The sequence below is a fragment of the Eulemur rufifrons genome, chromosome 7 (assembly GCF_041146395.1).
Source record: "Eulemur rufifrons isolate Redbay chromosome 7, OSU_ERuf_1, whole genome shotgun sequence".
NCBI classification, from domain to species: Eukaryota; Metazoa; Chordata; class Mammalia; order Primates; family Lemuridae; genus Eulemur; species Eulemur rufifrons.
Window position 1 is genome coordinate 201,116,583 of NC_090989.1, and position 27,215 is coordinate 201,143,797.

General features: G+C 36.4%; 1 protein-coding gene across 1 annotated transcript in view; it reads left to right on the forward strand.

Annotated features, from left to right (window-relative positions):
• Positions 1–27,215, forward strand: part of CENPP (centromere protein P) — a 247,032-nt gene that overhangs the window by 6,489 nt on the left and 213,328 nt on the right. Inside the window, exons 3-4 of the mRNA XM_069476278.1 lie at positions 3,028–3,116; positions 10,355–10,443. Coding sequence (XP_069332379.1) covers positions 3,028–3,116; positions 10,355–10,443 — 178 coding nt within the window. The remainder of the gene's footprint in view (positions 1–3,027; positions 3,117–10,354; positions 10,444–27,215) is intronic.

Consider the following 27,215-nt stretch of genomic DNA (forward strand, 5'->3'; position numbering starts at 1 on the left):
GACCCCGTCTCTACTAAAAAAATAGAAAGAAATTAGCTGGACAACTAAAAAAATATATATATAAAATTAGCTGGGCATGGTGGAGCATGCCTGTAGACCCAGCTACTCGGGAGGCTGAGGCAGTAGGATTGCATGAGCCCAGGAGTTTGAGATTGCTGTGAGCTAGGCTGATGCCACAGCACTCTAGCCTGGGCAACAGAGTGAGACTCTGTCTCAATAAAAAAAAAAAGTAGGTTTACAAACTAAGTAATGGAGTTTGAAGTGCAAAATTAAGTGTAACTGCAAGGTAATGAGAGTAGTTTTTAAATTTTTGTTCTTGTCTTTTGACTAGCTTTAAAAGCATGTTATTAAAAATACATGGATGGGCTTGATAATTGATTGTTTTGAAGGACTAATCCTCTTCTGGTGTCTGAACTTTGTTAAAAATATTCCCTTATTATTTAAAAAAAAAAACTAGGCCGGGCGCGGTGGCTCACGCCTGTAATCCTAGCACTCTGGGAGGCCGAGGCGGGTGGATCGCTCAAGGTCAGGAGTTCGAGACCAGCCTGAGTGAGACCCCGTCTCTACTAAAAATAGAAAGACATTATATGGACAACTAAAAATCTATATAGAAAAAATTAGCCGGGCATGGTGGCGCATGCCTGTAGTCCCAGCTACTCGGGAGGCTGAGGCAGTAGGATCGCTTGAGCCGAGGAGTCTGAGGTTGCTGTGAGCTAAGCTGACGCCACGGCACTCACTCTAGCCTGGTCAACAAAGTGAGACTCTGTCTCAACAAAAAAAAAAAAAAAAAAAAAATAAAAAATAAAAAAAAAAACTAGTGTGTTCAAGTTAAAAAGTATTGAACTGAAAATTTGTCATCCTATATATAGTTATGCCTAGTATTCTTCCATAAAGAAAAATAAAGCCTGGACCTCAGACAAATCAGGATGTCTCTTTGGGCCTTGAGTTTCTTGTCTACAAAATAAAGTGGTTGAACTAGGTTATTTCCAAGATTCCATCTGCATTTTGTCTTTTTCTCTTTCTTTTTTTTTTTTTCTGAGGTAGAGTCTTGCTCTGTTACCTGGGCTAGAGTACAGTGGTATGATCGTAGCTCACTGAAGCCACAAACTCCTGGGCTCAAGTGATCCTCCTGGCTCAGCCTCCTGAGTAGCTAGGACTATGGGCATTAACCACCATGCCTGGCTAATTTTTAAAAAAGATTTTTTGTAGAGACGGGGTGTCACTATGTTCCTCAGGCTGGTCTCAAATTCCTGGGCTCAAGTGATCCTCCTACGTCCCAAAGTGCTAGGATTATAGGTGTGAGCCACGACATCTGGCCTGCATTTTTTTTTTTTACCACATTTTTGGCACATTAATTTTTGTGGACAAAGCCCAAGGTCATCTAGATTTTCTGCTGTGTTAGCTTCTAGGAGTTTACAGTTTTGTGTTTTATATTTAGATCTGTGATCTATTTTGAGGTAACTTTTGTTAAAGGTATAAAGTCAGTGTCTAGATTCTTTTTTTTTGGTATGTGAATGTTCATTTGTTCTAGCACCTTTTGTTGAAAAGACTATCCTGTCTCCCTTATATTGCATTTATTCCTTTGTCAAAGATCAGTTGGATCTATTTGTGTAAGGTTGTTTCTGGGCTCTGTATTCTGTTCTGTTGAACCATTTGTCTACTCTTTCACTAATTACACACTCTTGGTTACTGTAGCTTTATAGCAAGTCTCAAAATTGGGTAGTTGAAGTTCTCCAACTTTATTCTCCTTCAGTATGGTGCTGGCTTTTCTGGATCTTTTGCCTTTCCATATAAACTTGAGAATCTGTTTGTCGCTATCCACAAAATGACTTGTTGGGATGTCGATTGAATTGCATTGAATCCGTAGATCAAGTTGGGAAGAACTGACATCTTAACAATATTTCGTCTTCCTTAGCTGTTTATTTTTTAAATCCCAGATCCAGTCCATGATCAGGCATTGCATTTAGCTGTCATGTCTCTTTAATCTCCTTTCATTTAGCCAACGCTTCTGTCCTTTATGACGTTGACATCTTTGAAGGCCATTTGTATTATAAATTGTCCTTCAATTTGTTTTTTTCTTATAGTTTCCTCTTAATGAGATTCAGGTTATGCATTTTTGGTAGGAAAACTATGAAAATGATGTTTTGAGTACTTATTGAACAGATCTTTCACCATTCTTCCTATTTTGAGCCCGAAGTTCATTCCCATTCATAGTTACTTGGTTTTGCTGATTCAGAATGCCCCTCTGGTATTCTGCTGTGTAAATGAACTTCTGGGCTTTTCCCATTGCTGGCTTAGGTTTTAATTTTCCTGGATCTGCCAGGTCACTTCTACTTACTTCATCCGTCTGATTTCCAGCTTCCAAAATTAGATTGCTCTTATCCTTCCTGTTGCCTTTACTCTTGTAGAATTGTGCCCTTCAAAAAATAACTTCATTAGCAAAACTAGTCAGAATAGTGTTTACCTCTTTGGGGTAGGATATAGCCTCAGAAAGGACATGAGAGAAATTTATCATTTCTATATCATGATCTGGGTGGTAGTTACATGGGTAACCACATGTGTAATAAAATTATTGAGCTGTGTACTTAAGAACAGGACATTTTATGCATTTAAATGTATGCATGTTATACCTCAAAAATATCATTTATCACTGTCATTTTAGTGAAGTTTTGAGAGGGCGCAGAGAAAAACACGTGAATTTAATTTACAGTCTTTAACAAGAACTAGATAATGTTGAAAAAATGAAAAACATTTAACAGTTAACTTGATTCAAACTTGTCTAGGGTTATACTAGTGTATTTCTATTTCTTACCCTAATCTTTGGTATAACTGAGAACTAGAAGTACAAGTTGTTGTTAATCCTATTTTTCAAAGATAATCAATTTGGTATACATTCTTCCAGATTTTTTCAATGCAATTACCAGTGTACACTTTCATACATGTATTGTAGATATACATACAAAATTAAATAGACATTTGAAGAAAATAGTTATTTGCAAACAAAATATTTGTTTTTCTGGTTTACAGGTATAAAGAAAGTTCTACGGAGACATAGATTATCAGGAAATTGCCACATGGTTACATTTCAACTTGAATTTCAGATTCTGGAAATTCAGGTAAATTAAAGAGCATGTTGTGATAACAGAGATATTTCTGCTGTGAGGTAAACAAATCCCATGCCCTAGCCTTGACCAGTGGCTGAGCTGAAGAGGAGTTCATGAATCAGGTCCTCCTTGTAGAACATTTGTGCAGAGTGGTACCATTTAAAAAATATCCAGCATAAATACTCCAGCAACTGCATATGGTAGGGTTGTTGCTAAAGCCATGGGTGCTTATTGTAGGGCAGGTTGCAAGATTGACTCCTAGTGCAAGTGCCTGAGGTTGTGGGAGCAGTTCTGGATGTCATCAGTAGTTAGCTGATATGCCAGCCATCTATTATCTGTTAGTTCTCTATTGCTGCTTAACAAATTTCCCCAAAATTTAGCATCTTAAAATGACCAAAAATACAGTCATCCCTTGGTATCCATGGGAGATTGATTCCAAGATTGCCCATGATACCAAAACCCACGGATGCTCAAAATGGTGTAGTATTTGTACATAACCTACGTTTATCCTCCCATGTATTTTAAATCATCTCTAGATTACTTATAATACCTAATACAATGTAAATGCTATGAAATAGTTGTTATACTATATTGTTCAGGGAATAATGACAAGAAAAAAAGTCTGGATGTGTCCAGTACAGATGCAACCATCTATTTTTTTCAAATATTTTTAATCTGAGGTTGGTTGAGCCCAGATATGGAACCCATGGATATGAAGGGCCAACTGTATTTATCTCTCCCATTTTCTGTGGGTCAGGAATTTGGGAGCAACTCAGTTCGGTGTCCTTGCTCAGCACCTCATGAGGTTCTGATCATCTGGAACCATAGCCAGAATGCTGCTTGGGGCTAGATGATCTTGCAAGTTGTACTGGACTGCTGAGACACAACAGAGGAAGGAAGATACCTGGGCTAACACAATATCAGGAAGCAGAAAAAACAAAGCAGACAAAATGAAAATGTGCTGTCCCATTGGCCAGAGTGGGGCAGAACAGGGCTCAGATACCTTCAAAGGCTGGCTCAGAGAAGAATAGGATCCAGGCATAATTTTGAGAAATGACTGAGACTGGGCAGGTGCTATGATGGCAGAAAGCAGTTTTAACCAGTTGGTTTTGCCAGCTGGTCCTACAGGGAATGTGTGTAAAGAAGAGCAATGGAATAGGGAAGGATAAGCAGGCTGTCTTGGCCTCAGCTCATCAGATAACTAAAGTGAGTGTAGAGTAGTTGTCATGACCAAGTCCTATGGACAAGCTGCCTGCTTATGCTCAGGATCATGTGCTGGGATTTCTCATCCTTATCCTTGTCAATGTTGTCAACCACAAAGACAGCCCCAAATTTCCCATTTTGTATGAGACAGGAGTCAGTCATGGAATCACGACCCTACCTCCTTAGGTGTCAGATAGCCACGGTCTAACTAGTCCCAAGGACTGGGTCCAGTTATCTGGATTTTGCTTCTCTTTGCAGTCCATGTCTCCATTTGCCATGACTTGTCCTGGCAAGCTGAGGATGGGCTGGGGGATGTCTAGGGTCCTTATCTGATGATAGAGCTCCCAGCTTACACTCATCTCAGAGTGTCACCCTTCAACACTACCAAGGTGACCAAGAAAATGTTCAGTGTGGCATTGGCAAGGCCTGTTGAACAGGATACCACATTCATTTCAGCATGTTCATATGTCAGGGGTATGAGTGGTGAGTAGCCCTAGGGGAGTTACATTGTTCTAGGTGGGCACCAGGCTTTGGGGTTATAACAGAGTCACCAAGGTGACATTGTTGTTCTCTTTGACCACAAAGATAATCTGCTGAAGACTAAAATGGAGCATGGACCCAAGTGGTTTGGTTATCATTTGGTTTGGACCACCTTTGCCAAGACACTAGGCTTTTCCTTTGAGTGGCCCAGGGACCCCTGGATATTGTCACATTGTAGAAGGTTGCATACTACCAACTACATTTTGTTTCTTTGTGACTAATGTGATCTGGACCTCAGAGTTGTAATACACTGTATGTTCTTCTGCATGCTGGTGTCCATTGATAGGCCAGGACTGCAACCCAGAGCAGGTTGGTAGAGTCATAAGCCTGAGGTCCAGTTCCATCTCTGAGATCATCTGCACTCCAGTATATATGTCCAGGAAACATGCCAAGGGGCATCTTAGTAGCCTTGGAGTCTTGCAGGCTTTTTTTGCTATAGGTGTTCATCTCTTTCACAGTTGCTCCATGAGTCATGTGGAGAGAAGCTAGACTGTGGGTGAAATTAGTCTCATCCTTGGGAGGCTTGTCCACAAATCAAACTGAAAAAGGAAAGACTGTCCTCTGACATTAAGGTGAATGAGCTGCTTAGTGGAGTTGTACTTTCCAGGACTGGTTGTGCCCAAAGATTGGTGGGTGTGCTCATCAGTTGGGCTATGGCCTGAGAGATAACATAGATAGCGATATTTTAACTTCACTTCTTTTAAGTTGCGTACTTCAGTCACCTTAAGCCTCGGATGGAAAGTATCAAATAGTAGTTTGATGTCTTCCTGTGTCAGATAAGGATGAGGTCCCGGCTTAGAGGACATTTTTTATAATGTGATATGATCCTGAAGAACAGCTACTGCCTGACTAGAGACATTCCCAGTATAAACTCTCACTGGGCCCCCAGTTCCTGCACTGATTTTGCCTGCTAGAATTGGATGGCTGCCCTGAGGCAGCACAGAGAAACTGAAGCAAATAAGACCAAGCAGCAGCTACCCTGCTGCTCAGGTCCTGCCACCACTGCTGCAGTGGCCATACTACCTGCCTCCTACCAGGCAGTGGTGGCATTGACCCAGACCTCAACAGCATTTTAAGCTAATATTCTGATCCCATACCACCAAAGCATGATTGAAATTTTTGTCACCATTTGGTAATGGCCTGACATGCTGTTAGCTCACAGGCTGAATGAATTAGAATTAGTTGAGTTGCACCTGACAGAAAACTTAAAGGTGGTTCAAAGTACTAGATGTTTATTTCTCTATTACTTAAATAAAATTGTAAGTTTTCAAAGGCTATTATGGTGGCTTTATGATAATCAGGCTCTACCATTAGCCACACATAGCTTCCAAATCAGTGGAGGCAATTATCATATTAGCATTTCAGGCATCAGGAAGGGGTTGGGAAAACAAAATCTCATCTTTTCCTTTGAAGGACACTTTCTAGAAGTTGTATACCCTTCATTTTCACTTATATTTTATTGGCCAATAAATAAGTACAAAGGATGCTGGAAATTTAGTCTTCCTTATGCATGGCCATGTGGCCAGTGAATAATTGAGGCAAGAAAGAAGTATAAATATTGGGGACTTCTATGTCCTACGTGCTTTAGGGGATGCAGGAGAAAATCTAAGGAAAGGAATGGTTCATATTCTTTGAAAGACATACAGCATAGGAATCGCTAAATCTCTAAAGGAACATCAGTTGTCCTTATTCACATTTGGAAGTATATAGGTGTTTTGGGACTGCTTGGTTTTACTGCCAATGTGCTGCAGAAAGTGCATGCTCTTTCTGGCTGTGTTAAGAACTCTTGCTTTCTCTCTGAGCCTTTTAAATGTTACGATTCTCTCTACTAAAAATAGAAAGAAATGATCCGGACAGCTAAAAATATATATAGAAAAAAATTAGCTGGGAATGGTGGCATATGCCTGTAGTTCCAGCGACTCGAGAGGCTGAGGCAGGAGGATCTCTTGAGCCCATGAGTTTGAGGTTGCTGTGAGCTAGGCTGACACCATGGCACTCTAGCCTGTGCAACAGAGCGAGACTCTGTCTCAAAAATGTTATGATTCTTCTTGAAGATCAGACCTGTAAACAGGATGTTGGAAGCAGTCATAGACAGCTCTGGAATCAGAAGAGTTTTCAGGATCAGTTGTGTGGGAGGTCCCAGGAGTTCTTGCCTGCAGAGGAAAAAAACAAAGGACTATCTTGTTTTTTCTTTGTTGCTCAGAATTCTGATGTAATGGGTTGATGAGAATTGGTTTCAATTTTTTTTTTTTTGTATTTAATGGTAAATCCTAGCATATTCTAGGCCTACTTGGGTAAGTACACCTTTAGAAATCTATCTCTAGTAGAAGTACTAGGTCACAGGAAATGTACATATAAATTCTTATTGATGGTGGCTAATTTACTTCTAAAATGATCTTACTGTTTTACACATTGAGCACATTTTTGCTGTAGAGACTGATAGAAAAAAATGGTGAAGACACAGCAACCTTATGTGTTCTAAAACATTTTTAAAAAACGAAATTTCCTGGCCAGGCGCAGTGGCTGACACCTGTAAACCTAGCACTCTGGGATGCTGAGGTGGGAGGTTTGCTTTAGCTCAGGAGTTCGAGACCAGCCTGAGCAAGAGTGAGACTCCATCTCTACTAAAAATAGAAAAATTAACTGGGCATGGTGGCACATGCCTATAATCCCAGCTACTCGGGAGGCTGAGGCAAGAGGATTGCTTGAGCCCAGGAGTTAGAGGTTGCAGTGAGTTACGATGATGCCATTGTGCTCTACCCAGGGCAACAGAGCAAGACTTTGTCCCCCCAAAAATAAAAAAGAAACAAAATTTCCACTAGATGGAGATGTTTAGCTATCAGAAAATTAAAAAATAATCTAAGTACTAAAACTCTCAATTTACAGAATATTGTAATCATATTATAGAGAATCATATTGTAGAGAAGAATGAGAATTATGAGCATAAATTAAATGGACCATTGTAGGAAGGAATATGCTGCTGAGATTTATGTAGAGGCTTTCAGGTCAGGTTATTTATAAGGTTCCTTCCCTTATTTATCAGGAGGAATGACCTGGTTAGCAGTAGCACAGTCAGGAGAGACATGACAAAAGACTATCCTGAAGTCAACTTTACAGTGGTTGAACAGAATCTATAACCCAACCAAAAAGGGGAGGAGGGCAATAAATCTTTGCATTGAAGGGTGCCTATCCTAATGGGTGAAAGGCTGAAATCTACTCAGACAAGAGACAAGATGTGCCCCTGAGAGTATTTTTCCTTTTTCTTTCCCCACCCCTTTTTTGGTAACAGCTCTATCTCTATTTAGATATAATTCATATACCATATAATGCGTCCATTTAAAGTGTATAGTTTAGTAGTATTCAGAGTTGTCCAACAACCATCACCACCGTCTATTTTAGGGCATTTTCATCACCTTAGAAAGAAACCCCATATTCTTTAACTATCACTCTTCAATCCCCCCCTCCTTTCTCTCAGCCTCAAAGAATTACTAACCTATTCACTCTCTATGTATTTGCTTATCATATATGGTCTTGTGTGTCTGGCTTCTTTTATTTAGCGTATTGTTTTCAAGGTTCATCCATGTTGTAGGATGTATCACTTACATATTTTTTTTGGCTGAATAATATTCTATTGTGTGGCTACACCACATTTTTATTCTTTTCATCAGTTTATGGAAATAGTTGTTTTCTCTTTTGCACTGCTATGGATAATGTCAATGTAAATGTGTAAGTTTTTAAGTGGACATATGTTTTATTTTGGGGGGGTATAACTAGGAGTGGGATTACTGGATCAGTTGGAACTCCTACATGATGTCGAACTAATGATGTCGAACATCTTTTCACATGCTTACTGGCCATTCATTTATTATCTTGGAGACATGTTTATTCAGATCCTTTGCCAAGTTTTTAATTGGGTTATTTGTCTCTTTTCTTAAATTTAGTTGTAAGAATGACTCTGGAATTCATGTTTTGATTAGATAGGGTGGTAAATGCCCACAGACTGCCTACTTAAAGTGCAGCTACTCCTAACAATTCCCACTATTCCTTCAAGCAGATGAAAAACTAAACAAAGATTATAAACTATCAGTATCTGCTTCTTCAACAGCTCAGGCTATAAGGAGGCAAGTCAGATAGTGTCCAGACAAATGGGAAAGAAATTCAAAGAGTATCCATTCACTCTGGTCTTAGGAAATAGCAAAAATTGCTAGATTTACTTCTGTTAATAACAAATAGGAGCCACAGAGTTCAAAGCACAAGGCTGATACAGAGTTCTTCCATCACCATATTAGACACAGTGACCTAAAATCATGGCAAAAATACTACCATGAAAAGAAGGAAAGTTAAAAAAATGAAAATAAATTCACTTTGGAAGAATTAATCCAGGAAATATAAGAACATGCTATATGAAAGCTGCTCTGACTCTCAAAGCTGAAGAAAATTGAATAAAAGGAAAAGAAAACTGAAAGAAAAAGGAAGACTAAAATGACTATATTAGTAGTACTGAAAACTACATTGGAAGTATAAAGGAGTGGAATGTGGAGGATAGGCTTCGGAAAAATCACTTGTAAAAGCAATTGAAAAGAAGATAATAGATCTGGAAGACAGACAGTAGAGAGCCAATATATGATTTTTCTAAAAACAAGGATAGCAAAAAAAGTAAAGAGAAATTATAGGCAAATATATAATAGAAGATATTTTATGAGAGTAAGAGGAAAACTTGAATTTGCAGATAAAAATAATTTATTTCACAGTCCCCATTATTGAGTATATAGTTGTTTTCTGGATTTTTGTGATAATCTTCACTGTTATGAATATCTTTATTCATAAGTCTTTATCTACATTTCTTATTACCGATAGATTCTTAGAAGTCAAATTGCTGGGACAGAGCATATGAACATCTTAAGTTATGTATTGTCAGTATGATTTTTAAATGGGTTATGCCAGGTTTGAGTGTATTTACCAGCGGCAACGTTTTTGTAGTCATTGCTCATTTTATAGGTAAAAATGTCATCTCGTTGTTTTAATTTACAATTATTCCTAGTGAGATCGAACTTTTTTTACATGTAAATTGTTTTTCACCTCTGAATTTTTAGTTCACATCTTTTGCTTTTTTCTTTTCAGTTTTCATTGTCTCTTTGTCATGTTTATGGTAAATATTTTCCTCAAGTTTATTGCTTCTCTTTTATTGTAAGGTCATTTTTTACTTAGATATTTTGAGTTTTTATGTAATCATTAGCTATTTTTTAATTGTTTTCTTAGAAAGTTTTCCCTCATTTAATAAGTTAAAAGTTTATATTTCATCCTAGTATTTTATGATTTCCATGTTTAAGTAGTTCATTTGGAGTTCGTTTTGGTTTTTGGTGTGAAGTAAGGATCTAATTTCATTCTTTTAACAAATAACCACTATTTCCAGTATCATTTCTTGCATAGTTTTAAAGTATTTTTGTCTTATTTTATTTTTAAAGTTTACTGTGCTTTGATACATAAACTTTTTATCTTTATTTTAGAATAAAGAGAGATTATCTTCTGTTACTACTGACCTGAACATAATAATGGAGCCCACAGAATGTTCAGAATTAAGTGAATTTGTGTCTAGGTAAGCTATGTTAGAAATTTGTTTTTTAGGGACTATTTTCACTCTACAGTTTTAAGTTTACCTTTCCTTGGTAAGTATATAAATCTTCTCTGAAAGCATAACAGCATTTTTATGGCTTATATTTAAGCCTATATTTGCCACATTTGTCATTTTTTCATTTGGTATATATATATTCATGCGTACCCATCTATCCAGCTTCTTTACTTTGCCAATTTGTTTCAAATTTTCCAATACTGTTGGAATAGTAATGTCAAAGTTTGCTGCTAATTCACACATAGGTTGAGATGTATTCTCTTCCGCTATAATTTTCAGCTCATCATTAACCACCTTGGTCTCAGGTTGCCCACATGGCTCATTTTCAAGATTAAAATCACCAGAACTGGAACTTCTCAAATCATCGATATACTGTGTGTGTTCATTAGCCACATCCTTCCCAAACGCTTGGTTGATATTTTGAGCTGTCTGCGCTGCATTTATTCCATGATGGAACTCATATTAAAAAATAACATGAATCTTTGACTTATCCGCGGTTTCACAAAATTGCTCAAAAAAATTTGAAAGATAATTACAAGCCAAACCATGCATTTAAAAGAATGAAGATGTACCTTCACAATCAAAATAAAACAAGAAGTGTCAAAGTGAAATATCAGAGATATCAATCATCAAACTTAGTACTTAAGGAAATCGGACATTTTGTACTTAATAACCTAATATTTATTATAAGTTCTCTGTGTGCTGGACATTAAAATTAAAATGTGAGCAAAAAAAGATATAATCTTCAATCCTCCTGGAATTGATAGCCTAGTGGAGAAGTCAGATATTAATTAAATAATTGCAGAATTCTAAAATTATGGCTGTGTTAAATGCTACAAAGGAGAGTTACATAATGTTGTTCAAGCATATATCAGGAATTTGAATATCAGGGAGAACCTGAATGATTTCCCAAAGCTTAGGCTGACATCTGAAAAATGAGTAGGTGTGAACTAACAAAGAGGTCCTAAATGGAGGGAATAGCTTTGCCCTGGCACTGTGCCAGAAGGGAGCATGGCATCTGTGAGCAACTGACAGGGGGCCAGCCTGACAGAAGAGGGCAAGAGACCAGGACTGTGGTATAAGATGAGGCTAGGAAAGTAGGTAAGGCCCATACTATTGGGAATTTGGTATAAGGAGTTTGATCATAGTCCTAAGAACTATTGAAAGGTTTTGAGCAGGGCCTGAGGAAGGCAGAAATATGACATCCTAGAAAGAATTATTCTGGATGCTATAGGGAGAATGGGTTGAAGGGGCGCAATAGTGGATACGGGTGAGTCAGTGACTAGCCTATTAAAACATTTCAAGCAAGAGAAGTTTATAGTTTGGCCTAGAATGATGGTAGTTAGCTGGATGGATTTGGGGGATACTTAGGAAGCAAAATTGAGTGACATGGGATTGGTTGAATGAAAGGGATCTGGGGTCCTTCAAAGGGAATAATTACTTAATAATGGTAGTCCTGATTGCTGAGAAAGGAAGGTTGGAAGAGGACCATGTCAGGTGAGATGATGACTTCATTTTGGACATGTGGGACTTGAGTGCCTATGAAACACTGAAATAAAAGTGAAGGAGGCCTCAGCGCAGAAGAAGTGTGGATAGGAAAACACTGGAATTATCTTCTAGTGGGTAGAAATTAAAGCCTTTGACAGAAATGAGATTGCCTGTGGAGGGAATATAGAGTCAAAGTAGGAGAGGGCCTAGAACTGAGCCTTGGGAATTCTAAAATGTACTGTCTGAATAGAAGGGAAGGATCCTACAAAGGAATTAGAAAAGGAACTGTTTGAGAAGTAGGAGGAAAATCAAAAATGTGTTGTGTCATGGCAGAGATCACGTATTTCCTTTTGTTCAGGCCATATTTTGGAAGTAGCATCTGCTATTTGGAAATTACAAAAGGAAGAATAATGGTGTGATATCTGTCCCTCTTTAGTAATGGACATGTTATAGTTAGATAAATATTTGATCTCAGCCTTTTGGGTGATTCTCTTAGGCCGGGTTCCCATTTTGTGGAGATGGACTTTGTATTTTAGAAAGGGTACTGAACATAGGTCAGAAGACCTGGATTTTAGTTTAGATTCTTTGATCTTGTATAAGTCACTTCTCCTTTTCAAGTGTCTTTCTTCTTTATCTCTGCTGTTATGCAATTTAAATATTATATGCCTAAATGTGAATTTATTTTTAATTTCTTATTATAGATCTGTAGTTTTTCAGACTGAAGATTGACATGTTTAGTTTTTGAAAAATTCTTAGTCATTATTTCATTGACTCTTGTCTCTACCCTAATCTTCCCTTACCACTTCAGTTAAATAACAAACATTTCACATAGTATAAAAGCAATAATATACTTCCCATTTCTTTTCTTTCAACCATTATGCTATTATTCTAGTCATACATTTTTTACATGTTATGAATGCCTCAATGCATTGTTACTATTTTTGTTTTAAACTATCAAGTTTTTAAAGCAATTAAAATAATAAAAACCATATTTTTGTATATTTGTCTTCATTTTTACATTTTCAACATTCTTCATTTCTTTATGATGATTCAGATTATTAACTGATATACTCCTTCCTTAAGAACTTCCTTTAACGTTTCTTATTGTGGTGGTCTATTGGTCATCAATTCTATCAGCTTTTGTTTCTCTGGAAAAGTCTTAATTTTGCCTTCATTTTTTGAAAGATATTTTTGCTGGCTGTAGAATTCTGGGTTGACAGTTTTTTTTCTTTCAGATCTTTGCATAGGTTGTAAAAAGATGTCTGCTGTGATCATTAATGTGTCTTGTGTGTGTTTGAGGGCTGCCTTAAATCATTCTCTTAATTTTACTCTTCCATGGTTTGAATGTGCTAAGTCTAGGATATATTTATGTAAAAATTCTCAAGCATGTATTTTCAAATATTTATTTTGTCCCGTGCCACTCTGATTACATGCGTGTTAGACCATTTGATGTATTGTCCCAGTATTTGGATGCTCTGTTCTATTTCTTTCACTTTTTTTTCCTTGTGTGTTTCAGTTTGGGTAATTTCTATTAACTTATCTGCACGTTCACAGAAGTACGGTCTGCAAGTGAGCCCACTGAGAGAATTCTTCACCTCTCTTGTAATGTTTTTTATTTCTAACATTTCCATATTTTACTGTATATATATACCAGAGTTTGTTTTTCCGTTCACCTATTAAAAGACATTTGGGTTTTCAGTTTTGGGTGAATAAGTTATAGCATATTATAGTGTATAATATAGCATATTATCCCTGTACATATATATATGTGTGTGTGTGCCTGTATATACGTACCCATATATTCATGCTGCTATAAACATTCACTAGAGGTTTTTATGTGAATGTAAGTTTTCTTTTCTCTAGAATAAATAACTAGAAGTGGAGTTGCTGAGTTACATAAAACGATATGTTTAAATTTATAATAAACTGCCAAACTTTTCCAGAACAACCATACTATTTTGCATTCCTATCAGTAATGTATTAGAGTGACTGATAATATTTTAGTGAATTAACATGATATTCACCTAATTTTAGACCTAACGTTCTCTAGGAATTTATTTTGAGAATAAAATTATAGAATTTTTATCCTAAATTTCTCTTTATGTTTTGCTTTATACTTAAGAAGGAGACATTTGAAGTTATTTTCGTTTTATGACTACTTTAGTTGAAATTGAAATGTGTTACTGCCAACATTTTGTGAAAGAAATCCATGACATCTGTTTTACATTTAGTGAAGTTTGGACTTTGCTTAGGAAAAATAGATAAATTATAATCACTCTTACAACTATTAAGAGCCAACACTCATACCCCCACACAGAATTTCTTTCTATAATGGAAAACGCTACGTGCTGTAATACAGTACCTTTTAAGAGGATGCAAAAGGGAAATGAAAGAATTTTGAATCTTTTTTTTTTATTTCAAAGATGATTTATTATTTTTGCTCAACCCAGAGTACAAAAGAAGAAGCTATGAAGAGGGAGAATAAAAGTGTAGCTTCCAATGATGCTGAGCTTGCCTGGTGGTGTGAAGTAGCTTTCTGGGGCTCCCAGATAGATTAAAGCGTGGTCTGGTGAGATGCAAGAAATCCTGAGATGGAAGCAGCTGGTAGAGCTGTTCCTTCCTTCTAAAAAAATGTGTCTCCCCTGATGTTTCTGTCGTAGCAATAAATAAGGGGGTTGTCAGAAGTATGCGCTGATGGTCCAGCCTCTAATAAGGTGGGAGTTTATCTGTGAGTTTGCTATCTTTGCTATTCTCTGGGATCCTGCATTGTTCAGTAGTTTTAACTTGATATTTCAGATCACTTTTCTAGCAACTACCTCAGCCATCAGTTTATGCCAAGCATTTCTGGTGTCTGCTTTCTTTGCTACATATCCGTACATCTATTTATCTAGACTATACATCTCTAATTAAATTTTTAGTAAAACATACATTGCCAAATATATGATTTATACACACAATCTGTGGTCATAAGGAAAAATGTCAAAATACTCCTTATCCAGGACTCCAAAATATTATAAGTAGAACAGTGGAATCCTCTGAAAAATTGAGGATTGTACTCTAAACCTTTCTTTGCCACTAAAGGTGATGTTAGTAATTTGATTTTCAGCATCTCAAGTCTCCAGGATTGCTAAATCTTTTTTTTTTTATAGCTATACAAAGTTTATTTTTCCTCATTTATATTTTTTTTATTTCAGCTTATTATGGGGGTACAAAAGTTCAGGTTATATATATTGCCCATGCCCTCCCCATCCCCCCGAGTCTGAGCAAGTTCTTTTTAAAAGAACAATCTCTTCCCCTCTCCAAGACTGTGTGTGTGTGCGTGTATGTGCACATGTGCACATACGTGTGCTTAAACTTTGGTCATTGTAACTTTTAAGGTTATCTTCTTGGCTCATTCCCTTATAACATGATTAAAAGTTTTTTTGTTTTTTTTTTTTGAGACAGAGTCTCACTTTGTTGCCCGGGCTAGAGTGAGTGCCATGGCGTCAGTCTAGCTCACAGCAACCTCAAACTCCCGGACTTAAGCGATCCTACTGCCTCAGCCTCCCGAGTAGCTGGGACTACAGGCATGCGCCACCATGCCCGGCTAATTTTTTGTATATATATATATATATATATATATATTTTAGTTGTCCATATAATTTCTTTCTATTTTTTAGTAGAGACGGGGTCTCACTCTTGCTCAGGCTGGTCTTGAACTCCTGAACTCAAACAATCCACCCGCCTCGGCCTCCCAGAGTGCTAGGATTACAGGCGTGAGCCACCGCGCCCGACCTTAAAAGTTTATTTTTTGCTCACTTGTTTGATGGAGAATGAAATATCATACCACTTTTGCCTGTAAGCTCTAATGAAGTAACCGTTGAGGTTTATAGGCCTATATTTTTTGGAGAGTCATTTGTTTTTTCAGGTGTTAAAACAGATATTTTTAATAGTTATCAGACTAAGTTTTAACACTTACTCTCCAGTGTTCTTGTAACCTTAAGCAGCTGTGTGTTAATTCAGCTGTTCTTTTATTTTCTGTGTATCCACTTTGTTTTTTGTTTCTTTTTTACTTTTTCTTGCCTTCTTTTGGATTATTTAAAATTTTCCTATTTTTCAGTGTGGCAAAATACTCATAATATAAAATTTACCACCTCAACCATTTTATAGTATACAGTTCGGTGTACTACATTCATTAATAATATTATGCAGCCATCACAACTATCCATCTCCATACCTCTTTTCATTTTATGAAACTGACACTCTACCCATTAAATAATAACTCTTCTTTCCTTTCTCCTCCTACCCCCTAGCAACCACTATTCTACTTTTTGTCTGTATGATTTTGACTATTCTAAATACCTCATATAAGTAAAATAATACAGTATTTATCTTTTCACAGTGGCTTAATTCACTGAGCATCATTTTCTCAAGGTTCATCCATGTATCATGTCAGAATTTCCTTCCTTCCTTTTTTTTTTTTTAACATACAAGCTTTATTTGCACCATTTATGTAAAGATAGTTCTGCGAATCTGTCCCATTGAGAGAAAGATAGGGCCTTTTCTCTTATGCTTGTTACTGAACTGTAAATAAACATAATTATAACTCAAACTTACAAACTGTTAACTAAATAATTAGTTTACTCCTATGTTAGTTATAATCATCACAGAAGAAAGGCTTTTCCTTGTCCACACAGCTGCAGCCCCTTCACTGGTACTGCAGCGCTCTGGAAAATATGCCTTCAGGCCTCTTCCCATTCCCCAAGGCAGCAGGAAATCCTTCTTGTCCTATCCTCTTGGCCAAAGCAGCCAAAGATTTAAAAGTCTTTGGTTCAAAGATGGCTAGATCGGCAAGTACTTTCCTACTGAGCTCCATCTGACAATTAAATTGACGGTGAACACTGGGTACGTAAGGCCATGTTCCTGGGAGTCAGCTGTAATTTGATTAATCCAGAGTGACCTCATGTTTCTCTTCTTCAGTCTTTGGCCTTTGGTGCATTTCACAAAGGCTCTAGTCACAACTCTGATGGCCGACCTGTAACAGCAATTCTTCCTTCCCCAGAAGTGCTGGGCATACTTCAGTACCTTCTAGACGCACCAGCAGTGGTAGGGGAGGTGGTTCCGCAGACAGCTACACCATGGGGAAGACCATGGTCCCCTCAACCAGCTTATCGGCTCACTCCTCCTCCTTCCTTTTTAAGGCTGAATAATATTCCATTATATGTATATACCACATTTTGCTTATCTCTTCATCCGTCTGTGGACACTTGGGTTGTTTCCATGTTCTACCTATTGTGAATAATACTGCTATGAACATGAGGGTACAAGTATCTCTTTGAGACCCTGCTTTCAAATATTTGGGGTATATACCCAAAAGTAGAATTGCTGGATCATATAATTCTATATTTAATGTTTTAAGGAATTGCCACATTGTTTTCCACAGCAGCTATCTGTAGTTGTTGGGTAGATGAGTGTATAGATGTCTGTTAGATCTAGTTGGGTTATTGTGTTAAGTCCTCTATTTTATTCTGATTGTTCTATTCATTATTGAGAGTTGAATATTGAACTCTCTGTTATTATTGAACTATCTATTTCTCCCTCCAATTTGTTCAATTTTTCCTTCATATATTTTGATGGTCTATTATTACATGTGTAAATGCTTACAAATATTATATCTTTTTGATCTATGGAAGCTTTAGGAGTACAAGCATATTTCAGAGATATTACATGTTCAGTTCCAGACCACCACAATATAGCGAATATTGCAATACAATGAGTCACACAAACATTTTGGTTTCCCAGTGCATATAAAAGTTATGTTTATACTGTACTATCTATAGTCTATTAAGTATGCAATAGCATTATGTCTAAAAAAAATGCTATATTTTATACTAGGGCAGTTCATGGCACCCCAAAACAATTATAATAATAACAGCAAAGATGACTGATCACAAATCATCATAACAGATGTAAGAATAATGAAAATGTTTGAAATCTTGCAAGAATTGCCAAAATGTGACACAGATATGAAGTGAGAGCATGCTATTGGAAAAATGGTACCAATAGACTTGCTTGACACAGGGTTGCCATAAACCTACAATTTGAAAAAAATGCAGTATCAGTGAAGCACAAATAAAGTGCAGTAAAATAGGGTATGCCTTCATATAATGTTCTTCTTTATCTCTTGTAACCTTTTTTGATTTAAAGTCTGTTTTGTCTGATATTAGTATAGCTACCCCTGCTGTCTTTTGGTTACTATTTGCATGGAATATCTTTTTCCATTCTTTACTTTTCAATCTATTTGTGTCTTTGCATCTAAAGTGAAACTCTTCTAGACAGCAAATAGTTGGATCATGTTTTGTATCCAGTCTTTGCCTTTTGGTTAGAGAATTTAATCCATTTACATTTAATGTAATTACTAGCAAGTTGGGACTGACTTCTGTCTTTTTGCTGTTTGTTTCTGTGCTTTATAGCTTTTTTGTCCCTTATTTTCTTTATTACTGTCTTCTTGTGTGTTTAGTTGATTTTTTTGTACTGAAATGTTTAAATTCTTATTTCCATTTGTGTATATTCTATAGCTATTTTTCTTTTTGTTTACCCATAGGGATTACATTTAACATTCTAAAATTATAACACTAATTTGATTTTATACCAGCTTAACTTCAGTAACTTAGAAGAACTGTATTCCTTTATAGCTCTGTTCCCAACCTTTTCAGTTATTGATGTCACAAAATTATTTATATGTTGTGTGCCCTGAAATGCAAGCTAATAATTCTTTGAATTGCATTAGTGTCATAAATTGTGTAGAAAACTATATGTGGAGTCACAAAGGAAAATTACAATACTATTAGCTTTTGGACTAATAATTATTTTCTAAAAAATGGATTAGTCTCTAAAATCATGTAGAAAACAAAAAGTAGAGTTATAAACCATTATTACAAAAATACTAGCTTTTACAACTGCCATGTATTTACCTTTACTGAATCTTTATTTCTTCATATGGCTTCAAGTTTCTATTATCCTTTGATTTCACTCTACAGAACTCCCTTGACCATTTCTTGCAGGAAATGTCTAATGATAACAAATTCTCTCAGTTTTTAATGTGAGAATGTCTTAATTTCTTCCTTACTTTTGAAGGATAGTTTTGCAGGATATAAGATTCTTGGTTGACAGTTTTGTTTTTGTTTTTGTTTCCTTTTAGCACTTTGAATATATCAGCCCACTGCCTTCTGGCCTCTAAAGTTTCTGATGAAAAATATGCTAATCATTTTATTGAGGACCCCTTGTATGTGGTGGGTCATTTTTCTCTTACTGCTTTAAAAATTCTCTCCTTGTCTTTGGCTTTTGACAGTTTGGTTATAATGTTTCTCAATGTGGATCTCTTTGAGTTCACCTTACTTGGAGTTCTTTGAGCTGCTTGGATGTTTATATTCATATCTTTCATCAAATTTGGGACAATTTCAGTCATTATTCCTTCAAATATTCTCTCTACTTCTTTCTGTCTTCTTTTTTTGGGACTCCCACAATGCATAAGTTGGTCCTCTTGATGGTGTTCCATAGTTTCCTTACACTGTTCACTTTTCTTTCATCTTTTTCTTTTTGTTTCTGAGACTTGATAATTTCCATTGTCCTGTCTCCAAGATTGCTGATGCTTTCTTCTGCTTACTCACATCTGCCTTTGAATCCCTCAGTGAATTTTTTGTTTCAGTTATTATACTTTTTAGCTCCAGAATTTTTTTGGTTTTTTTTTTTTTTTTTTTTTAGGTTTCTGTCTCTTTATTGATGTTTCTGTTTTGTTCATACAGCATCTTCTTAGCTTTCTCCACATCTTTCTTTAGTACTTTAAGCATTTTTAAGACAGTTGTTATAAAGTCTTTTTGGAGGAGGTCTGCCATTGGGATTTTTTTTTCAGAGACAATTTTGATTGATTGATTTTTTTTTTTTTTCACTTGACTAGGCCATACTTTTGTGTTCCTCTGTATGCCTTGTGATTTCTTTTGTTGAAAGGTAATCATCTGAATCAAATAATATGGTAACTCTGAAAATCAGATTCTCTCTTTTCTCCAGGGTTTGGTGTTTTTGTTTGTTTGTTTGTTTGTTTGTCATTGTTTTTGTTTATCTATTTATTTATATTCGTATAGACTATCTCTGGGCCCAGGATCAGCCTGAGGTATAAACTAAAGTCCTCTCAGTTCTTTTCTGAGTCTGAAACTTTCCGTGGATAGGCACAGTCACTTTCTGAATTTCCACTTATATGCAGTTGTTTGTCAATGTCCTAGTCTTGATTGGCTCCTAAAAAAGGAAAAAGAGGAAAACGAAGATGGGAGAAAAGCGGCTCTGATCCTTTAAATCCCCTAGAAGTCACTTCAGCTGGAGGAGGCAGAGCTTGCCATAGTGTGGGAATGTGTAGCCACAATGGCTGCCTGACCTTTGTCTGCGCTCCATGATCAGAAGCAATAATCAATGATCAGCACACAGATCCCTTATATTTGGAGGACAGTCCTTTTTAAAATTTTTTTAATTTTTTTTTTTTTTTTTTGCTCCCCCTGGGTCCACCACAAGCTATGTGCAAGCTGCTTCTGCAACACACACATAACTGCCTGCCAGAGGGGTTGGGGGTCGAGGAATGGGTAGCTGCTATAGTGATACGAACTGAAATTTACTGACATTACCCACAAGTTACTATCCAAGCCTTCCCCTGGATGTTGAAAGCCTTAGATAGACTCTAGAGTTCTAAAATGGTTACAGCAGAGAGATTCTGCCAATAGAATTGTTTTCTAGGTTGGAAAGATGGAATTTTGGTGCTTCTAATTATATCATCTTCTCAAAGTCCTCTCCTTTAAATATATTTTAATATTCCATTTAAATTTATTTATTCACTTTTTGGCTATATCTGTGTTATTTTTTATTGACTGCTATAGAAATTACAGCATATGTAACCTAACTTTTAACATCTACTTAGATTTAATACTTTACTACCGCAAAAATAGTCCTGTGGTCCTTTAAGCATACAGATCATTTTTTCCCCTTGCTTCATGTTATAGTTTTCATATGAATTATAATATATTCATATGTATGCATTGAAAACCCCGTTAGATAATGTTATAATTTTTTACTTTCAACTGTCACACATAATTTAAATGACTTAAGGGAAGGCTAATCGTTTGTTATATTTACCCAGATTTTTACTGTTTCTGTTGCTGTTCCTGATGGAAACTTTTTTTTTTTTTTTTTTTTTTTTGAGACAGAGTCTCACTCTGTTGCCCAGGCTAGAGTGAGTGCCGTGGCGTCAGCCTAGCTCACAGCAACCTCAAACTCCTGAGCTCAAGCAATCCTCCTGTCTCAGCCTCCCGAGTAGCTGGGACTACAGGCATGCGCTACCATGCCCGGCTAATTTTTTCTATATATATTTTTTTAGCTGTCCATATAATTTCTTTCTATTTTTAGTAGAGGTGGGGTCTCGCTCTTGCTCAGGCTGGTCTCGAACTCCTGAGCTCAAACGATCCGCCCACCTCGGCCTCCCAGAGTGCTAGGATTACAGGCGTGAGCCACCACGCCCGGCCCTGATGGAAACTTTTTAGGATACATTGCATATATCCTGGCTCTGTTCCCCTAAATACTTAAGTGTGCATTTTTAAGTGTAGAGATATTCCCTTATATAATCACAGTGCAATGATGGACTTTATAAATTGATACTGATATAATACTTTTATCTAATATGCTATCCATATTCCAATTTCATTAGTCGATCTCATAATATTCTTTATTGCATATTCTTTCCCTCTGCAGTACATGATCTAATCTCAGTTCACATATTGCATTTAGTTGCCATGTCTCTTTAGCTTCTTTTACTCTGGAATGATTCTATAGCATTTCTTTGCCTTTTTTGACTTTGTCATCTTTAAAAAATAGAGTTCTTCCTACTTTTTATTCCCAATAAAATGTTCCTTATTTTATCTTTTTCTGATCTTTTCTTGTGATCCACTGATGTTATGCATTCCTGGGCAAATTGTATATAGGTAATGTTTTGTCCTTCTCAGCATATCTAGCCTTCATAGGTATATTAATTTCGATCACTCAATGAAACTGTTGCCTTATTTCTCCACTGTATGATCACTATTTTTTTCTCCCTTGGAACTAATATGCAGTCTGTAGGGAAACACTTTATGACCATGTAGTTATTACTCTGTTAAAATTTCTTCGTCAATTTAGCATCCACTGATGATTCTTGCCTGATCTACTCTTTATTGTGATGGTTGCAAAATGATGACTTTTCAACTCTAGCACTCTTTTCACGTTTCTTAGTAGACACTTGCCATTATGCTTAAGAAGTAGATCTTCATACTCTGCTATGTATATGTGTGTGTATGTATCTATTTATTATAGATTCATTCATTCCTATTTTTTTCAATGATTTATAATTCCTTACTTTTCTTGTTTATTTTGGTGCTCAAAGTGTCCCAGATTTGACCAGTGGAAATCTCTTTAAGCTGGCTCTTGAATCTACATGATAATTCCTCATCATATTTTTGAGCATTTCCTTATATTCTGGTGTTAAAAGGTTTTCCAGGCTCACAACATACTTCTGCACCAGCCCTGGATTCAGCCATTTCTCAGGGAAATCATAGTTCCTTTTAGTAGGGAATGGTATTAGAGACTATGTTCTGGCACTAGATGTGCTCATTGCTATCGGAATATCTTTGCTTTAGGTTCTTTCAGAAGACAGAACTAGGAAATATATGCTTATACATACGCATACATAAACCTGAAAATAAGAAATCATTTTTATATATGTGTGTGTGTGTACAGTCATGTGTTGCATAACAATATTTTAGTCAATGATGGACTGCATATACAAAGGTAGTCCCATAAAATTCTACCATATTTTTACTGTACCTTTTCTATGTTTCTTTTTTTTTTATTTTTTTTTTTGAGACGGAGTCTTGCTCTGCTGCCTGGACTAGAGTGCCATGGCGGCAAGCTCACAGCAACCTCAAACTCCTGGGCTTAAGCAATCCTTCTGCCTCAGCCTCCCAAGTAGCTGGGATATAGGCATATGCCACCATGCCCGTCTAATTTTTTTCTATATATATTTTTAGCTGTCCAGATCATTTCTTTCTGTTTTTTTAGTAGGGACGGGGTCTCACTCTTGCTCAGGCTGGTCTGAAACTCCTGACCTCGAGCGATCCTCCCACCTCGACCTCCCAGAGTGCTAGGATTACAGGCGTGAGCCACCCCGCCTGGCCCTTTTCTATGTTTAGATGCACAAATGCCTACCATTGTGTTACAAGTGCCTACACTATTTAGTAGAGTAACAAACTGCAGAGCTTTGTAGTCTAGGAGCAATAGGCTATACCACATAGCCTAGGTAGCTAGTGGTCTAACATCTAGGTTTGTGTAAGTATACTCTACGATGTTCCCACAACAAAGAAATCATCTGATGGGGCATATTCCTGTGATTAAGTGACACATGGCTGTAAATATATATATGTACACAAAATCATGGGTTTATACCAATGCCTCCAATTCTAATCCATCCCTATGGTGTTTGTTATCCCTACTACCATTTGACATTTGTGTGTTTCTTCTTCCACGATGAAAAACTTTGCTCCTAACAATACCAACACATTTATTCATTTGCTTGGTCCTGTTGTTGTTGTTGTTGTTGTTTTTTGTGTAGTGAAAGTCTGCTTATAATGGATTGTTTTTGCCTTTTCTATGTTTCTGGTATTAAAAGTCTTTATCTCATCTTTGTTTTTGAAGGATACTCCTCTCGATATAGAATTTTTGGTTGACTATTTGGTTTTTGCTTTTTTCTCCTGAGTACTTTAAAGATATTTCTCTATTTGTCTTATGGGTTAACAGTTAATCTGATGTGATTCTTCTCTTTGTTGCCTAGTATGGATGGAACTTGGTTATAACTTTGTTGTGGTGGTGGTTATACAACTCTATTCATATGGCAGAAATCATAAAACTAAATACCAAAAAGAGTGAATTTTACTGTATCTAAATTTAAAAATCAATAAATATGTATGTGTTTAAAGCATATTATAAATTTTGCACTGTATTAGTCTCTAAGAATACAATGATGAACAAGATAGGTTCTGATTTTATGAAGCTTATAAACTAGTATATGAGCAAAACCAATAATATGTGGTAATTGATGATAGAATAAATGCTGTGGGTATATAAGTGCATACAGTATCTATTCTAGGTAACGGTAAGGGATGGTACTAGCTCTAATTCACCTAGCAGAATGCCTTGTACATAGTTGGTGTTCAAACAGTTGTTGAATGAATCATCCAGCAAACAGTTGAAGGTATAAGACTGAAGTTGAGCAGAGACCAGGTAGATAAGGCAGTGGAATTCCTTGATTCAACAGTTATTTGTTACCTATTTTGTGGCAAGCATTGTTGTATGTGCTTAATATGTAGCAGTGAACAAAAGAAAAATCCCTTTCTTTATAAATTCAAAAGGCTTATTTTCTAGTAGAGGAGAGAGACAATAAACAAAACAAATATATAAAATAAATAATACGTTAGATATCAATAAGTGATGTGGAGAAAATAAAATAGGATGGGAGATTGTGATGCATAGAAGGAAGGAAGGAAGGTATTCATTTTTAAATAGCATGCTCAGGGAAGGCCTCATTGAGAACGTGACTTGTGAGTATATTAAGGAGGTTGCCTGGCCTAATTACACCCAGTTGGTTATCAACTTCAGGTACTCTCTAAGAATGTATTAAATTCTGCCTTGTATTATAATCACTCAGTATGTATATCTTATCCTAGTGTAAATTATAAATTTGAAATAATAAGGATGATATACCCTAATAGCATAACATATTTCATTTATTTTTTTCTTAAACTAATGACTAACAGCATTGAATTAAGAAAGATTTAATCTCTGTGGAGTTATCTGCAAAATGAAGCCACTGAATAAAATTATTTCCAAGGTTCTGCCCCATTCCAAAAATTTATACATTTATGAATCAAGGAATAAAATATATCTGAGAAATAATGAAACTTATTGGAATTGGAATAATAAAGCTGTCAAAAGAACATCCATGACTTAGGTCTCTCCATTATAACATGAGTGATTGCCAAAATTTAGGCAATGCTTCTCAGCAAAACACTCTTTCTATAGGCTACCCACTAGATGTGGAATTACTTCATCTTACAGATCGCTTATTGTTTGGTATTATTTGCGACTCAAATTCCTAAACTCCTTCAGTAAGTATATATGCCCACCTGTATTTTCAAAATACTCATCTGGTTACCAAGATTCCTCAAGAATGAATTATATGTGCCAGATGCTTTCTTCAGTATTTATTTTTTTTAAAATGCATTCTTTTAAAAAAAAAAAGCATAAAAAGCTGTAACTGGAAGGGATTTGAGAAGAAACTATTCCTTAATCATTATACAAGTAAGCTGAATGATTATTACACATACTCATTTTTTTTCAAACCTCTGAGGCTATTTTGAGGACAGTGTCCAAGACAACCACAAGTCAGTTAATCCTTTACTGACTTCCCCAAGAGTTCTCATGGAGTTTCTTCAAGTTGAGCATACCTAATCTGAAATCCAAAATGCTCTAAAATCAAACTTTTTGAGCACTGACATGACACCACAATTGGAAAATTCCACACCTGACTTCATGTGACAGGTCAGTCAAAATGCAGGCACACAACACACAGTTCATTCAACATCCCCAAGGGAAGAAAGACCTTCCCAGCTCTCTTTAGCTGCAATAGCAGTGTGCATTCCTAACAGAACAAGAAGTTATGTCAGTCACAGAGACTTATAAGACAAAACACCATTGTTAATGAGGCAGATTACCCTGGAGGAAACATTTTAAAAAGTCATCCAGCAGGATGCCTCCTCATCCCTAGAGCACCAACTTCCTGGTCCCTCAACTGCTTCTAAGGTTTCTTCTCACCTAAAAAGAGAAAATACAGTGTACAATAGCCTTTTAATCAAAACACAGCATCATAGGTGGTGACTACACGCCTACCATTGTTTGTTGCAGCTGCTGTTTAATAGCTGATAGAGGTATTCTGGTCATGCTACTGTGCTGCTTAGTGGCCTGGACACATTATTCACTGTATTAATGGCATGTCTTGTTTTCTACTGTTAAGTATTTATGTGTCAATAAGTGTGAGAAAATGATTGTTTATTGGTATCATGTAAATTCAGTGTCAGGAATGATGGTGATGCCAAACAACCACAGATTCTTCCCATGGGTAGCTAAGATAGTGACACCTTTGCTTTCTGATGGTTCAGTGGACACAAACTTTGTTTCATGCACAATATTATTAAAAATGTTGCATAAAATTATCTTCAAGCTATGTGTATAAAGTATATGTGAAACATAAATGAATTTTGTGTTTAGACTTGGGTCCTGCCCCCAATATATGTCATGCATATGCATATATTCCAAAATCCAAAAAATTTTGAAATCTGAAACACTTCTGATCCCAAGCATTTGGGATAAGGGATACTCTACTTGTATTCCAGACTCTCACAAGTTTATCAAGTTTAGTTTTAATGGACCTTTATAGGACTATTTACTCAATGATCAAGAGCTGCACCAAATCAATCACCTCCATAGAACTATAACTTAGCTGCTGTGAAGATCAAGTTGGTGAGGTCTCTTTGAGAAGCAGTGTCAATGAATTCATTGAGTGACCAAATATGGAGAAAATAAACCTTGGCTCTGCTGTTTATATACTCATGTATAGTCCTTTTGCTATTTATAAGAACGAATAGCTTACATTTGACATATAGTATCTATGTTCACATGTACTGTATGGCTAATAGGTAAAAGTTAATAAATGAATGGGATGCTATTTTAACAGGGTTTATTATTATTAATAATAATATTGTAAAGCTAACAGATTAGGAGACAGTTGCCATTCAGAACAGTTTCTTACAGTTTGCAAGAGGAAGGGGCAAACCACAGGTGGCTATATGAGGAGCGCTAGGGTCAGTCAGTAGACAAATAAGAGAAGGGAAATTGTGGTGATAGCCTTTTTTTTTTTTTTCCTTTTTTTTTCTTTCTTTTTTTTTTTTCCTTGGGTTTTTTTTTTTTTTTCTTTACCTATGGCAGAGAGTGTCGCTATTTTTTGAGACAGAGTCTCACTCTGTTGCCTGAGCTAGAATGCAGTGGTGTCATCATAGCTCACTGTAATCTCAAACTCCTGGACTCAAGCCATCCTCCTGCCTCAGCCTCCCAAGGAGCTGAGGCTACAGGCACAAGCCACCACACCCTGC